Raw genomic sequence first — 15980 nt, 5'->3', positions numbered from 1 at the left:
GGCCGCCGCTCAGGGCCGCATGTCCTACGGGTGACACCAGACACCCCAAATCCCCCTTTTTAGCCCCAAATCGGCCCCACATCCGCTCCCGGTCACCCGCCCTCTTGCCCCAAATCCCCGTTTTTAGCCCCAAATCGGCCTCCCCCCCTCCTTTCTTTGCCTCCAGGCGCTGATTTGGCCCCAAAGCAGCAGCCTCGGGAGCTGGATTTGCCCCAAATCCCCTTTTTTGGCCCCTATTTTGCACCCCCACAAGCCCTAATGACCCTAAATCCCTTTATTTATCCTCAAAATAAGCTTCCTAGTACTATTTGCCCTAAATCCCCTTATTTACACCCTAAACAGGGTTCCTAGTATCACTATTTCCTCTAAATCCCCTCACTCACAGATTCTTAGTGCCATTATTTGCCCTAAAACTCTTTATTTACCCCCAAAACAGGATCCTCATCACCACTATTTGCCTTAAATCCCCTTGAATCCCCTTATTTACCCCCAAAACAGGATCCTCAGCACCACTATTTCCCCTAAATCCCCTTATTTACGCTCAAAACAGTCCCTGTCACCATTATTTGCCCAAAATCCCGGTATTTACCCCCAAACCCGACACCCCCACACCCCAACCCCCCGCATTTCCCCCCTCCCCCCGCCTTGACCCCCAACCCTCCCCCCGAAACGACCCTCCCCACCCCGCGGGGACCCCAAAACCGCCCGTTTTGCCCCCAAAACCCCCTCCCCGCCCCGCGGACGGACCCGAAAACTCCGGGTTTCCCCCCAAAACCCCCTCCCCGCCCCCCCCTTCCCCTGCCCCGCCCCCCTCCCCCTCGCGATGACCGGCCCCGCCCCCTCCCCCTCACCCCTCCCCGGTGCTCCCCCCCCCGCCCGTTACCGGCGCCGGCCCCGCCCCCGCGGCGCGCGCGCCCCGCCCCCGCCGCTCACACCGCCTCCGGGGGCCGCTGCGGCGCCCGCGCGCGCCGCCGCTCCGGGCCGCCGTCCGCGCCGCACTGCGCAGGAGCGGAAGTGGCGGCGCCCGCCGGGGCCGCCCCAGCGGGCGCCGCCATGTTACCGTACAAGGCCAGGGCGCGGCCGGCCAATCAGCGAGCGCCGCCGCATCGGGTCACCCCTCCCCCCCACAAGAGCGTCGTGGGGGGCTCCCTTGGCGCCATGTTGGCACCCCCCCATCACCCCGCCCGCTTCCGGCTCCGCCCCTCCCCGCCGTCCTGCGGGGCCAATCAGCGCCCGCCAGGACAAGGCGGGGGGCGGTGGCACCGGGCCCGGTACCGGAACCGGGCCGCGCTGTCCCCGCCGTACGGAGCGAGGCCGCGCAATGCGCAGGCGCCGCGGCAAGATGGCGGGGCGCGCATGCGCGCTGCGGTAGAGGGGGCGGGGCTGCGCCGCGGGGGCGGGGCGCATGCGCAGTGAGGACGGTGCCGAAGCCGGCGGCAGGAGGCGGCGCGAGGCGAAAATTTTCCTGCAAAAACCCACGAATTTTCGCAAATTCTCACCCGGTTTCCTGCTAAAATCCCGTTTTGCGGTGCCGGGACGAGGAAATTATTAGCGGGAACGTAGAGAACCCCCTGTCGTTTCACCGCGAGGTGAAGGGACCCGTAACCGCGCTCCAAAAAGGGGGAAACTGAGGTAAAATCGGTAGTTCAAAACCACCCTCGGGGTCTGGCCCGCGTGGGGCCGTCGGCGTGAAATAAAACGACTAAAAACAGGGAAATTTCCCCCTTTTTTCCACCCGTGCTCAGGGTTTTAACACCTTCTGTTGGGGAATTAGTTGTTTGTTACGGATTTGGTTTTTTTTTTTTTCAAATGTTGTACCGGAAATTACGCAGGAAGCGTTTGCAAGGGCCCCGAGGAAAAGGCGATTTTGGGTAAAAACCCTGAAAATCGTCGGCTGGAGCGGAGGGACGCGGGGAAGTCACGTGACCCCCCTCCGGGAAATGGCGACGCCCAGAGGGAGCTGCGAGGGGAGGGGCGTAGCCCCGGATGAGGTGGCGCGCGCTGATTGGCTGTGCCCCGTACGGCAGCATGGCGGCGCACATGTGCACGACCTACCCTCCCCGTGCGCTGTACGCGCTGCCGGAAGCGGAAGTTGCCCCCTCCCTCCTTTCGCTTAGCTCCCCCCACCCAGCGCCGAAAGCGACCCGTGCCGTACAGCCAGGCGCCGCCATGTTGCCGTACGGCCGCTGCGAGCCGCCATGTCCGGCGTTACGGCGGCCGCCGCGGCTCAGTCCTTAGCACCCGGCCCCATGCGCGTAACCTTTATTGAGCGCATAAAAAAGCCGAAAAGTCGCCGAATAAAAACATATATAGGGGGGGTGGGGGTCGTAAAAGCAGCTACTTCCGGTGGGCCTGGGCCGTGCCCACCACGCACTCGTTCACCTGCAACGAGGGGGGGTCAGGAGCCCCCCCGCACCCCCAAATACCCCCTTAACCCCCTGACCCCCAAATACCCCCATTAACCACCAAATACCCCCCTAACCCCCAAATACCCTCCTTGACCCCCAATACCCCCCTGACCCCCCCACGATCTCCCCCCTCCCCAAACACCCCACTCTGGACCCAAAACCCCCCCGTTTCCCCCCAAAAACAACCCCCCCCAGCAGCCCCCACCCCCCCGAACCTATAGACCCTCTCTATTCCCCTTCACCCCATATATTTATATATAAATAATATATACACCCCCCATCCCATATGTCCCTTTACCTATATTCCCCATCTATACATCCTCCATATGTCCCCCCATATGTCTCTCCCCTATATATCCCTCCTGTCCCTCCATATGTCCCCTTGCCCTATATATAGGCCCTATATACTATATATGTATTTAATACACATATATACTATCTGTATATGTACATATACGTGTGTGCATATACTCGACATATTGTATGTAATTGAATATCATGTATCTATATGCGTGTCTATGGGTACTATACTGTGTTATAATATATGTATATGTGTGTATATATGTGTTTGTTTATATGTGTAATAATTGCATATTAATAATATATAATTATATATTACACACTCATATATAATTATATATGTTCTACCTGCAATATATAATAGCATACTGTAAATTCTGTGCATATGATTATACATACTATATATTATAATATATAATTATATATTACCCTTTATATTTTATGACACAAAATATGTTATCTATAAACTATATCATATACTATACGGTTATATATTTTACTGTATGCAGGTGTATATATGTACATGTATATATATATGTATCTGTATGATATGATATATGAAATATATGTTACAAGTATACTGTAAATTACATATATAAATACAGTAAGTATGAATGATGTATACAGATATAATATGTACAAATATAATATGTATATATTATATGTAATATTATATTTATATCAATGCATCTGATAATATATCTGTATGTATTTATAATACATTCTGTATGCTAAGTTATTAGATATTATGCATACGATATGATTATAGTTCCTATATAATATATATCTAACGATATAGAGTAATATGTTTTATATGATATATAATGTTATTTATTACAAATTATATACACACATATATATACACATTATACATGTATATGTATAAAATACGTATGCATATTATACATACATGTATACATATATCTAAAACATTACATAACATATATTCATGTATTTCAGTGTATATATGTATACATGTGTATATATGGGTATGATGTAATATATCGAATTATATATTATAAAAATATATAATATTATGTATGTAAATACAACAAATACAAGTATGATATATACAGATACAACATGTATAAACACAATATATAAATATAATATAGGTAATATTGTATTTATATAAGCATTATATCCATATATGTGATACTTTATATGTATTTGTATTATGCTATATTATATATAGTAATGTGGTTCTTATGTATATTATATATAGTAACGTGGTTCTTATGTATATGGTTACACACTATGTATTACGCTATATTATAACTATTTTATACTATAGTTTATAAATGTAATGTGTTATGTAATATTATATATTATATAATGTACATTTGTGTTGTAGTGTATATATCTAAGTATATACAACCATGTATATGTATAAAACACATATATTATACAATATACATTATGTATATAAATACAATAAATATGAATGTGGTATATACATAACATATGCCAACACCCTATATAGATATAATACATTCAATATTATATCTGTACAACACTCCCATCTATATGTGCGATATTGTATGTATATATTTATATCTGTGATGTAGTTGTTATATAGATACGATGTCACATCTATAGGCAGAAACGTTATATAGATCTAGTATCACATATTACATATGTGACAGTTATATTTGTATATGTCATATTTATACTTATATATATGATATTAAATCTACATAACATTTCTACCTATAAATGTGCTGTTATATTTATATGGTGTCTACATTACACTGTATTATATTCTGTTACATTATATTCTATATGTTATATATGTTGCCCACGCTCCATAGGTGCCTATAGGGTCCATAGGTCCCTTCTTGCTGGCGATATTAAATCTATATGATACCATGAGGTGTCCTATATGTTCTAGAGGTCGCCCACGCTCCATAGGTGCCTATAGGGTCCATAGATCCCACCTTGCTGGCAATATTAAATCTATATGATATTATGGGCTATCCTATATGTTCTATAGGTCGCCCACGCCCCATAGGTGCCTATAGGGCCCATAGGTCCCACCTTGCTGGCCATATTAAATCTATATGATATTATGGTGTATCCTATACATTCTATAGGTCGCCCACACTCCATAGGTGCCTATAGGGCCCATAGGTCCCCCCCTTGCTGGCCATATTAAATCTATATGATATTATGGGGTGTCCTATATGTTCTATAGGTCGCCCACGCCCCATAGGTGCCTATAGGGCCCATAGATCCCACCTTGCTGGCCATATTAAATCTATATGATATTATGGTGTATCCTATATATTCTATAGGTCGCCCACGCTCCATAGGTGCCTATAGGGTCCATAGGTCCCACCTTGCTGGCTATATTGAATCTATATGATATTATGGGGTGCCCTATATGTTCTGTAGGTCCCCCACGCCCCATAGGTGCCTGTAGGGTCTATATGTCCCACCTTGCTGGTCATATTAAACCTATATGATATAGTCTATGTGTTCTATAGGTTGCCCACACCCCATAGGTGCCTATAGGGCCCATAGGTCTCACCTTGCTGGCAATGTTAAATCTATATGATATTATGGGGTGCCCTATATGTTCTATAGGTCCCCCACGCCCCATAGGTGCCTATAGGGCCCATAGGTCTCACCTTGCTGGCAATATTAAATCTATATGGTATTATGGGGTGCCCTATATGTTCTATAGGTTGCCCACGCCCCATAGGTGCCTATAGGGTCCATAGGTCCCACCTTGCTGCCAATATTAAATCTGTATGATATATCCTACATGTTCTATAGGTCGCCATAGGTGCCTATAGGACCCATAGGTCTCACCTTGCTGGCTATATTAAATCTATATGATATTATGGGCTATCCTATATGTTCTATAGGTCCCCCACGCCCCATAGGTGCCTGTAGGGTCTATATGTCCCACCTTGCTGGTCATATTAAACCTATATGATATAGTCTATGTGTTCTATAGGTCCCCCACGCCCCATAGGTGCCTATAGGGCCCATAGGTCCCACCTTGCTGGCGATATTAAATCTATATGATATTATGGGGTGCCCTATATGTTCTATAGGTCCCCCACGTCCCATAGGTGCCTATAGGGCCCACAGGTCTCACCTTGCTGGCCATATTAAATCTATATGGTATTATGGGGTGCCCTATATGTTCTATAGGTTGCCCACGCCCCATAGGTGCCTATAGGGCCCATAGGTCCCACCTTGCTGGCGAAGCGCAGCGAGTTGAGCGACTCGGCGAAGTCGTCCTCGAGCGGCGAAATGTTGACGAACATGAGCCTGGGGACACGGGGACAGCGCGGTGACACCGGCGGGGTGACACCGGAGGGGTGACACCGGCGGGGGTGACAACAGGGGTGATAACGGGGAGTGACACCAGGGGGGTGACGAGGGTGACAACGGGGTGGGGGACACACTGGCGGGGTGACAACAGGGGGGACAATGGGAAGGTGACACCAGGGGTGACAACGGCAGGGTGACAGCGGGGAGGTGACACCGGCGGGGAGGAACACTGTGGGCGGGGGTGACAATGGGAGATGACACTGGGGGTGACATCGGGGGGTGACAATGGCAGGGTGACAGCGGGGAGGTGACACAAGGGGTGACACCGGAGCGGGGAGTAACACTGTGGGGGCAGGGTTGACACTAGGAGGGGTGACAATGGGAGGTGACACCGGGGGGGGGCATTGACACTGGGGGGGGTGACACCAGGGGTGACACTGGGGGTGACACCAGAGGGGAGGTGACAATGGGGGGTGACACCGGGGGGGGGGTTGCCACTAGTGGAGGTGACACTGGGGGAGTGACACCGGGGGGGGTGACAATGGGAGGTGACACTAGGGGAGGTGACACTAGGGGAGGTGACATTGACACTAGGGGAGGTGACACTGCAGGGGTGACATGGGGAGGTTGACACTAGGGGTGACACCGGGGGGGGTTGACACTAGAGGAGGGGTGACAATGGGAGGTGACAATGGGAAGTGACACCGGGGGGGGGAGGGGGTTGACACTAGGGGAGGTGACACCAGGGGTGACACTGGGGGGTGACACCGGGGGGAGGTGACAATGGGGGGTGGCCACTAGGGGAGGTGACACTGGGGGAGTGACACCGGGGGGGGTGACAATGGGAGGTGACAAGGGGAGGTGACACCAGGGGAGGATATTGACACTAGGGGAGGTGACACCAGGGGTGACACTGGGGGGTGCCACCAGGGGGGAGGTGACAATGGGAGGTGACAAGGGGAGGTGACACCAGGGGGGAGGTGACACCGGTGGGGGGAGGTGACACTAGGGGAGGTGCCACCAGGGGTGACACTGGGGGGTGACACCGGGGAGAGGTGACAATGGGGGGTGACACGGGGGGGGGGGGGAGTTTACACTAGGGGAGGTGACACCAGGGGTGACACTGGGGGGGGTGCCACCAGGGGGGAGGTGACAATGGGAGGTGACAAGGGGAGGTGACACCAGGGGAGGATATTGACACTAGGGGAGGTGACACCAGTGGTGACAATGGGGGGTGCCACCGGGGGGTGCCACCGGGGGGAGGTGACAATGGGAAGTGACACTGTGGTGGGGAGAGACATTGACACTAGGGGAGGTGACACCAGGGGTGACACTGGGGGGGGTGCCACCAGGGGGGAGGTGACAATGGGAGGTGACAAGGGGAGGTGACACCAGGGGGGAGGTGACACCGGTGGGGGGAGGTGACACTAGGTGAGGTGCCACCAGGGGTGACACTGGGGGGTGACACCGGGGGGAGGTGACAATGGGGGGTGACACGGGGGGGGGGGGAGTTGACACTAGGGGAGGTGACACCAGGGGTGACACTGGGGGGGGTGCCACCAGGGGGGAGGTGACAAGGGGAGGTGACAAGGGGAGGTGACACCAGGGGAGGATATTGACACTAGGGGAGGTGACACCAGTGGTGACAATGGGGGGTGCCACCGGGGGGTGCCACCGGGGGGAGGTGACAATGGGAAGTGACACTGTGGTGGGGAGAGACATTGACACTAGGGGAGGTGACACCAGGGGTGACACTGGGGGGGGTGCCACCAGGGGGGAGGTGACAATGGGAGGTGACAAGGGGAGGTGACACCAGGGGGGAGGTGACACCGGTGGGGGGAGGTGACACTAGGGGAGGTGCCACCAGGGGTGACAAGGGGAGGTGACACCAGCGGGGAGGTGACACCGGCGGAGGACATTGACACTAGGGGAGGTGACACTGGGGGGTGACACCAGGAGGGAGGTGACAATGGGGGGTGACACGGCGGGGGGGGGAGTTGACACTAGGGGAGGTGACACCAGGGGGGAGGTGACAAGGGGAGGTGACACCAGGGGGGAGGTGACACCGGTGGGGGGGGGGGGCGCTAGGGGAGGTGCCACCAGGGGTGACACTGGGGGGTGACACCAGCGGGGAGGTGACACCGGCGGAGGACATTGACACTAGGGGAGGTGACACTGGGGGGTGACACCAGGAGGGAGGTGACAATGGGGGGTGACACCGGGGGGGGGGGGAGTTGACACTAGGGGAGGTGACACCAGGGGTGACACTGGGGGGGGGTGCCACCAGGGGGGAGGTGACAATGGGAGGTGACACTGGGGGGGGGGGGGAGTTGACACTAGGGGAGGTGACACCAGGGGGGAGGTGACACCAGGGGAGGTGCCACTCACATCTTGGCGCTGCCGCCCAGCGAGTTCTGCAGCAGGTAGGTCAGTTTGCTGTTGCGGTAGGGGACGTGCGGCTCCTGCGGGGACGCGGCGGGTGACACGGGCGCCCCGCGGTGACGCCGACGCGTCCCCAGTGTCCCCGGTGTCCCCTACCTTGTTGCAGAGCGCCAGGATGACGAGGGCCAGCGCCGAGAGGCTGGCGTTGATGCTCTGCGCCTCGCGCAGCCGCTCGCCCGTGGCCAGCGACTTGTGCAGCCGCTCGCTGCCCGCCAGGTCCACCAGGCTGAGGACGGCTGCGGGGACGCGCGTGTCACCTCCGCGGTGTCACCCCATGTGCCGGGTGTCCCCAGGGGTGTCACTCACCGGCGCAGCGGGTGCCGCGGGCGCCGTGGGCGCCCTCCACGCGCAGCTGGAAGACGCTGTGGCCGCGCGAGGAGCGCGCGTTGAGCGCCGTGCGGGCCACCGCGCGCTGGCCCTGCGCCGCCCGCAGCAGTGCCAGCACCTGCGGGGACACCGGGGACACGGGGGGGACACGGGGGGGGGACATGGGGGGGACAGCGTCAGCGCTCGTGGGGGGAAAGGGGAGGTTTGGGGGAGCTCGAGGGGGCGGGATGGGCCCCCGGGGGCGTTTTGGATGGTTCAAGGGATACCCAGGGACACTAAGGGACACCAGGTGGCATCAAGGGACACTAGGGGACACCCAAGGGACACAGGGGACATGGGGGGGGGACAACGTCAGCTCTCATGGAAGGAAAGGGGGGTCAAAGGGGTGGGATGGGCCCCCGGGGGCGTTTTGGATGGTTCAAGGGACACCCAGGGACACTAAGGGACACCAGGTGGCATCAAGGGACACTAGGGGACACCCAGGGGACATGGGGGGGGACAAGGGGACACGGGGTGGGGGACAGCGTCAGCGCTCGTGGGGAGAAAGGGGAGCTCGATGGGGCAGGATGGGTCCCCAGGGGGCATTTTGGATGGATTGAGGGACACCTGGGGACACTAAGGGACACCCAGGTGGCATCAAGGGACACTAGGGGACACCCAGGGGGGACATGGCGGGGGACAACGTCAGCGCTCGTGGGGGGAAAGGGGAGCTCAAGGGGGTGGGATGGGCCCCTCAGGGGTGTTTGGGATGGATCAAGGGACACCTGGGGATATCATGGGACACTAAGGGACATCGAGGGACACTAGGGGACACCCGGGGGACATGGGGGACATGGGGGGGGACAGCGTCAGCGCTTGTGGGGGGAAAGGGGAGCTCAAGGGGGCAGGATGGGTCCCCGGGGAGCATTTTGGATGGATTGAGGGACACCTGGGGACACTAAGGGACACCCAGGTGGCATCAAGGGACACTAGGGGACACCCAGGGGACACGGGGTGGGCATGGGGGGGGGACAACGTCAGCTCTCATGGAAGGAAAGGGGGGGTCAAAGGGGTGGGATGGGCCCCCGGGGGCGTTTTGGATGGTTCAAGGGACACCCGGGGACACTAAGGGACACCAGGTGGCATCAAGGGACACTAGGGGACACCCAAGGGACACAGGGGACATGGGGGGGACAGCGTCAGCTCTCATGGGGAGAAAGGTGAGCTCGAGGGGGCAGGATGGGTCCCCCGGGGGCGTTTTGGATGGTTCAAGGGACACCTGGGGACACTAAGGGACACCCAGGTGGCATCAAGGGACACTAGGGGACACCCAGGGGACACGGGGAGGGGACAAGGCGACACGGGGGGGGACAAGGGGACACGGGGAGGGGGACAGCGTCAGCGCTCGTGGGGGGAAAGGGGAGCTCGAGGGGGCTGGATGGGCCCCCGGGGGCGTTTTGGATGGTTCAAGGGACACCTGGGGACACTAAGGGACACCCAGGTGGCATCAAGGGACACTAGGGGACACCCAAGGGACACAGGGGACATGGTGGGGGGACAGTGTCAGCTCTCATGGGGGGAAAGGGGAGCTCGAGGGGGCAGGATGGGTCCCCGGGGGGCATTTTGGATGGATTGAGGGACACCTGGGGACACTAAGGGACACCCAGGTGGCATCAAGGGACACTAGGGGACACCCAGGGGACATGGGGGGGGACAACGTCAGCGCTCGTGGGGGGGAAAGGGGAGCTCGAGGGGGTGGGATGGGCCCCTCAGGGGTGTTTGGGATGGATCAAGGGACACCTGGGGATATCATGGGACACTAAGGGACATCGAGGGACACTAGGGGACACCCAGGGACACGGGGGGGAGACACGGGGGACAGCGTCAGCGCTCGTGGGGGGGAAGGGGAGCTCGAGGGGGCAGGATGGGTCCCTGGGGGTGGTTTGGATGGACTGAGGGACACCCGGGGATACTAAGGGACATCAGGGGACATCGAGGGACACTAGGGGACACCCAGGGGACACGGGAGGACATGGGGGGGGACAATGTCAGCTCTCATGGAAGGAAAGGGGGGGTCAAAGGGGTGGGATGGGCCCCTCAGGGGTGGTTTGGATGGATCAAGGGACATCTGGGGACACTAAGGGACACCAGGTGGCATCAAGGGACACTAGGGGACACGCAGGGGACACAGTGGGAAGGAAAGGGGGGCTCAAGGGGGCGGGATGGGCCCCCGGGGGGTGTTTTGGATGGATCGAAGGACACTTGGGGACACTAAGGGACACCAGGTGGCATCAAGGGACACTAGGGGACACCCAGGGACACCCAGGTGACATAGGGGGACACAGGGAGGACAGCGTCAGTGCTTGTGGGGGGAAAGGGGGTGGGATGGGCCCCTCGGGGGTGTTTTCGATGGATCGAGGGACACCAGGGGACATCAGGGGACATCATGGGACACTAAGGGACACCCAGGGGACACGAGGGGACAATGCCAGCTCTCATGGCGGGAAAAGGGGAGGTTTGGGGGAGGTCGAGGGGGCGGGATGGGCCCCTGGAGGGTGTTTTGGATGGATCAAGGACACCCGGGGACACTAAGGGACACCAGGTGGCATGAAGGGACACCAGGGGACACCCAGGGGAGACATGGGGGGGGACAACGTCAGCGCTCGTGGGGGGGAAAGGGGAGCTCGAGGGGGTGGGATGGGCCCCTCAGGAGTGTTTGGGATGGATCAAGGGACACCTGGGGACATCACGGGACACTAAGTGACATCAAGGGACACTAGGGGACACCCAGGGGACACGGGGGGGGATATGGCGGGGGGTAGCGTCAGCTCTCATGGAAGGAAAGGGGGGGTCAAAGGGGTGGGATGGGCCCCTTCAGGGGTGGTTTGGATGGGCCAAGGGACACCTGGGGACACTAAGGGACACCAGGTGGCATCAAGGGACACCAGGGGACACCCAGGGGACAACGTCCCCCCCTTGGAACCGAACAGGAGCCTCAGAGCAAGGGGAACCCCGGGGGCAGCGGGAGGAGCCACAGGGGGATTTTGGGGTGAAAAGGGGGGATTTGGGGGCCAAACAGGGGGCCGGAGCCCCAGGGGGGTGGATTTTGGGGCGAAAACGGGCGGTTTTGGGGGCGCCACCTCCTCCTCGGTGGCCACGGGGACGCGGCGCAGGTTGGGGACGTGCAGCTCCTCGGAGGCGGCGCTGACGCGGCGGATCTCGAGCTCGGGGCCACCGGGGCCACCGGGGCCACCGCCGGGGCCACCCGGGGCCAGCAGGTCCCGCAGGGCCTCGTTGTAGATCTCCAGGAAGCTGGCGGTGAAGGTGTACTGGGGGAACAGGCGGACAACAGGCGGAGGAGGGTGAGGATGGGGGGGGGAACAGCGGGAACGGGGGGGAATTGGGGAGAAACGGCCGGGAACGGGGGTAAAAACACCGGGGAATAGGGGGGAAACACCCAGGAACGGGGGGGGAACGGGGAGAAACACCTGGGAATGGGGGTAAAAACACCCGGGAACGGGGGTAAAAACACCCGGGAACGGGGGAGAACGGGGAGAAACATCCGGGAACGGGGGTAAAAACACCCGGGAAGGAGGGAGAAACACCTGGGAACGGGGGGGAATTGGGGAGAAACACCCGGGAACGGGGGTAAAAACACCTGGGAACGGGGGAGAAACACCCGGGAACGGGGGTAAAAACACCTGGGAACGGGAGGGGAACAGGGAGAAACACCTGGGAACGGGGGTAAAAACACTCGGGAACGAGGGAGAAACACCCGGGAAAGGGGGGGAATTGGGGAGAAGCGGCTGGGAATAGGGTAAAAACAGCCGGGAACGGGGGGGAACGGGGGAGAAACACCTGGGAATGGGGGTAAAAACACTCGGGAACAGGGGGGAATGGGGAGAAACACCTGGGAACGGGGGTAAAAACACCCGGGAACGAGGGAGAAACACCCGGGAACGGGGGGGAACAGGGAGAAACACCTGGGAACGGGGGTAAAAAACACCCGGGAACGAGGGAGAAACACCCGGGAACGGGGGGGGAATGGGGGAGAAACACCCAGGAATGGGGGGAAACGGGGGTAAAAACACCCGGGAATGGTGGTAATAACACCCGGGAACGGGGTGGGGAACAGGGGAGAAACACCCGGGAACGGGGGTAAAAACAGCCGGGAACGGGGTGGGGAACAGGGGAGAAACACCCGGGAACGGGGGTAAAAACACCCAGGAACAGGGGTGAACGGGGGTAATAACACCTGGGAACGGGGTGGGGAACGGGGAGAAACACCCGGGAACGGGGGTAAAAACACCCGGGAACGGGGGGTAAAAACACCCGGGAACCGGGGGGAACCACCTGGGAACGGGGGGTGGAAGGGAGGGGAATGGGGGGAAGAAAAGGAGGGGGAAGAGGGGGGAAGGAGGGGGGAAAAAGGGGGGGGAAAAAAGGGGTAAAAGGGGGGGGAAAAAAGGGGTAAAAGGGGGGGAAAAAAGGGGTAAAAGGGGGGGGAAAAAAGGGGTAAAAGGGGGGGGGAAAAAGGGGTAAAAGGGGGGGGAAAAAGGGGTAAAAGGGGGGGGAAAAAGGGGTAAAAGGGGGGGGAAAAAGGGGTAAAAGGGGGGGAAAAAGGGGTAAAAGGGGGGGGAAAAAGGGGTAAAAGGGGGGGGGAAAAAGGGGTAAAAGGGGGGGGAAAAAGGGGTAAAAGGGGGGGGAAAAGGGGTAAAAGGGGGGGGAAAAGGGGTAAAAGGGGGGGAAAAAGGGGGAGAAGGGGTGTTTGTGTGACCTGCCAGCCGTGCAGCGCCAGGTCGCGCGCGCGGGCGAACAGCAGCCCCACGGCGCGCGGGATGAGGCCGGCGGCGTCGGCGCCGGCGCCCGGCGGCCCCTCCATCGTGTAGGTTTTGCCGCTGCCCGTCTGGCCGTAGGCGAAGATGCACACGTGGTAGCCGTCGAGCGCCGACTGTGGGTACAGGCGGTTACAGGCGGTAGGGCGACAGGCGGAGGCGCGGGGAGCGCGGGTGTCACCTGCACCAGCAGCGCCACCTCCTCGAAGACGTCGCGCTGGGAGGCGCCGGGCGGGAAGACGCGGTCGAAGCGGAAGTCGTAGCGCACGGCGCCGCGCTCGCCGCCGGTGCGGGGCTGCCGACAGGCGGACGGCGTCAGCGCGGGGGGACAGGCGGCGGCGCGCGGGTGTTGCCGGCGGTCGCTCACCTCCTCGGCGCGGCACAGCGCCAGCGCCCGGGGGTCGCTCGGGGTGAAACACAGGTGCTCCAGGCTCTGGCGTTCCGCGGCCAGCGGCGGCCGCACGCGGCAGAACACCCGGATGTTGCCCTGGCGACAGGCGGCGGGGGTGAGCGGCGGTGCCGGCGCGGGGTCGCCGCCGGCGGGGTGTTGCCGTCACCCACCTTGAGCTCCTGCACGTCGTTGTGCAGGCGGCGCCGCTCCAGCTCCAGCGCGTGCAGCCGCTCCGCGCACAGCCGCAGCTCCCGCTGTTGCGCCGCCGCCGTCGCCTGTAGCTCCGCCACCGCCTGTTCGCTGCTTGCCAGCGCCGCCTGTGCGCGCCGGAGCTCCTCCTGGGGCGGGCGAGGGTGTGAGCGACACCTGGACGGCTGTTGCTGTCACCCGGACGGGTGTTGCCGTCACCCGCTGCGCGCTGTGTGCCCACCTGTGAGCTGTGCAGGGCGGCGCTGCACTGTTCCAGCTCCTGTTCAAGCACGCTACAGGTGGAGGAAACAACAGCCGCTCAGGCCAACAGGCGGACGGCGTGAAGCGACAGGCGGAGGGGCGCCTGTTGTTACCCCACGCGCTCGTTGCGCTCCTGCAGGCTCCGCTCGCGCTGCTCTAGCTCCTGTTCAAGCGTGCTACAGGCGGAGGAAACAACACCCCGTCAGGCCAACAGGCGGGCGGGACAAAGGAACAGGCGGAGGGGCGGTGGTTGTTGTTACCCCACGCGCTCATTGCGCTCCCGCAGGCTCCGCTCGCGCTCTTCCAGCTCCTGTTGGAGGGTGCTACAGGCGGAGGGAACAACAGCCGGTGAAGACAACAGGCGGCCGGGGTGGAAGCAACAGGCGGAGGGCAACTGTAGTTACCCCACGCGCTCATCTCGCTCGCGCAGGCTCCGCTCACGCTCTTCCAGCTCCCGTTGGAGGACGCTACAGGCGGGGGAAACAACAGCCGCTCAAGCCAACAGGCGGCCAGGGTGGAGCAACAGGCGGAGGGGGCGGCTGTAGTTACCCCAGGCGCCCGTCGCGCTCTTCCAGCTCCTGTTGGAGGGCGCTGCGGGCGGGAAGGGAAACAACCGGCGGTGAGGACGAGCAACAGGCGGCGGGCGGGCGCCGGGGACAGGCGGCGGGCGGCTGTAGTTACCCCGCGCGCTGCCGCAGGTCGCGGTTGTTGGCCGCCAGGTCGCTCACTTGGCCCTTGAGGTCCCACGGCGGCCGCTTCTTGGGGGGCGCCGGCGCCGCTGGGGGGACATGGGGGGACATGGGGACATCGGGGGACACCGGGGGACATGGGGGGACATCGGGGGACACCGGGGGGACATGGGGGGTTCTTACCCGGTGGTTTCTTGCCCGGTGTTTTCTTGCCCGGGGGTTTTTTGGCCCCTCTGGGGGAGGCCGGGGGCTCGGCGGGGAGCTCCTGAACCGGGAAAACGGGGGGAAAAGGGGGGAAAAAGGGGGCGGAAATGGGGGAAATCGGGGGGGAAACGGGGGAAAAGGGGGACAAGAGGAGGAGGGAAAAGGGGGAGGGGACAAGAGGGAGGAAAAGGGGGACAAGAGGGAGGGAAAAGGGGGACAAGAGGGAGGGAAAAGGGGGGAAAAGAGGGGGGGACAAGAGGGAGGGAAAAGGGGGGAAAAGAGGGGGGGACAAGAGGGAGGGAAAAGGGGGGAAAAGAGGGGGGGAAAAGAGGGAGGGAAAAGGGGGGAAAAGAGGGAGGGAAAAGAGGGAGGGAAAAGGGGGGAAAAGAGGGAGGGAAAAGAGGGAGGGAAAAGGGGGAAAAGAGGGAGGGAAAAGAGGGAGGGAAAAGAGGGAGGGAAAAGGGGGGAAAAGAGGGAGGGAAAAGAGGGAGGGAAAAGAGGGAGGGAAAAGAGGGAGGGAAAAGAGGGAGGGAAAAGGGGAGGGAAAAGGGGGAGGGAAAAGGGGGAGGGAAAAGGGGGAGGAAAAGGGGGAGGGAAAAGGGGGAGGAAAAGGGGGAGGGAAAAGGGGGAGGGAAAAGGGGGAGGGAAAAGGGGGAGGGAAAAGGGGGAG

The 15980-nt window shown here is 58.9% G+C and overlaps 1 protein-coding gene across 1 annotated transcript; it reads right to left on the bottom strand.

Moving 5' to 3' along the window:
- Positions 1-2322: 2322 nt before the first annotated feature.
- KIFC1 (kinesin family member C1) lies at positions 2323-15371 on the bottom strand (the record flags this gene model as incomplete). The annotated part of the gene is made up of 16 exons (XM_088539457.1): positions 2323-2382; positions 5915-5990; positions 8382-8455; positions 8532-8671; positions 8742-8880; positions 11882-12070; positions 13519-13692; positions 13758-14063; positions 14138-14305; positions 14398-14449; positions 14531-14593; positions 14678-14740; positions 14822-14884; positions 14967-15008; positions 15099-15195; positions 15290-15371. Coding segments are annotated over 16 exons (1773 nt in total), but the record flags the coding sequence as incomplete, so codon positions are not given.
- Between the last annotated feature and the right edge of the window lie 609 nt (positions 15372-15980).

Source organism: Tinamus guttatus, unplaced genomic scaffold (assembly GCF_059628265.1).
Source record: "Tinamus guttatus ecotype Peru unplaced genomic scaffold, ASM5962826v1 Tinamus_guttatus_pri_ptg001708l, whole genome shotgun sequence".
NCBI lineage: Eukaryota > Metazoa > Chordata > Aves > Tinamiformes > Tinamidae > Tinamus > Tinamus guttatus.
The sequence above is the reverse complement of the archived record's forward strand: the minus strand, read 5'-3'. Positions and strand labels throughout refer to the sequence as shown.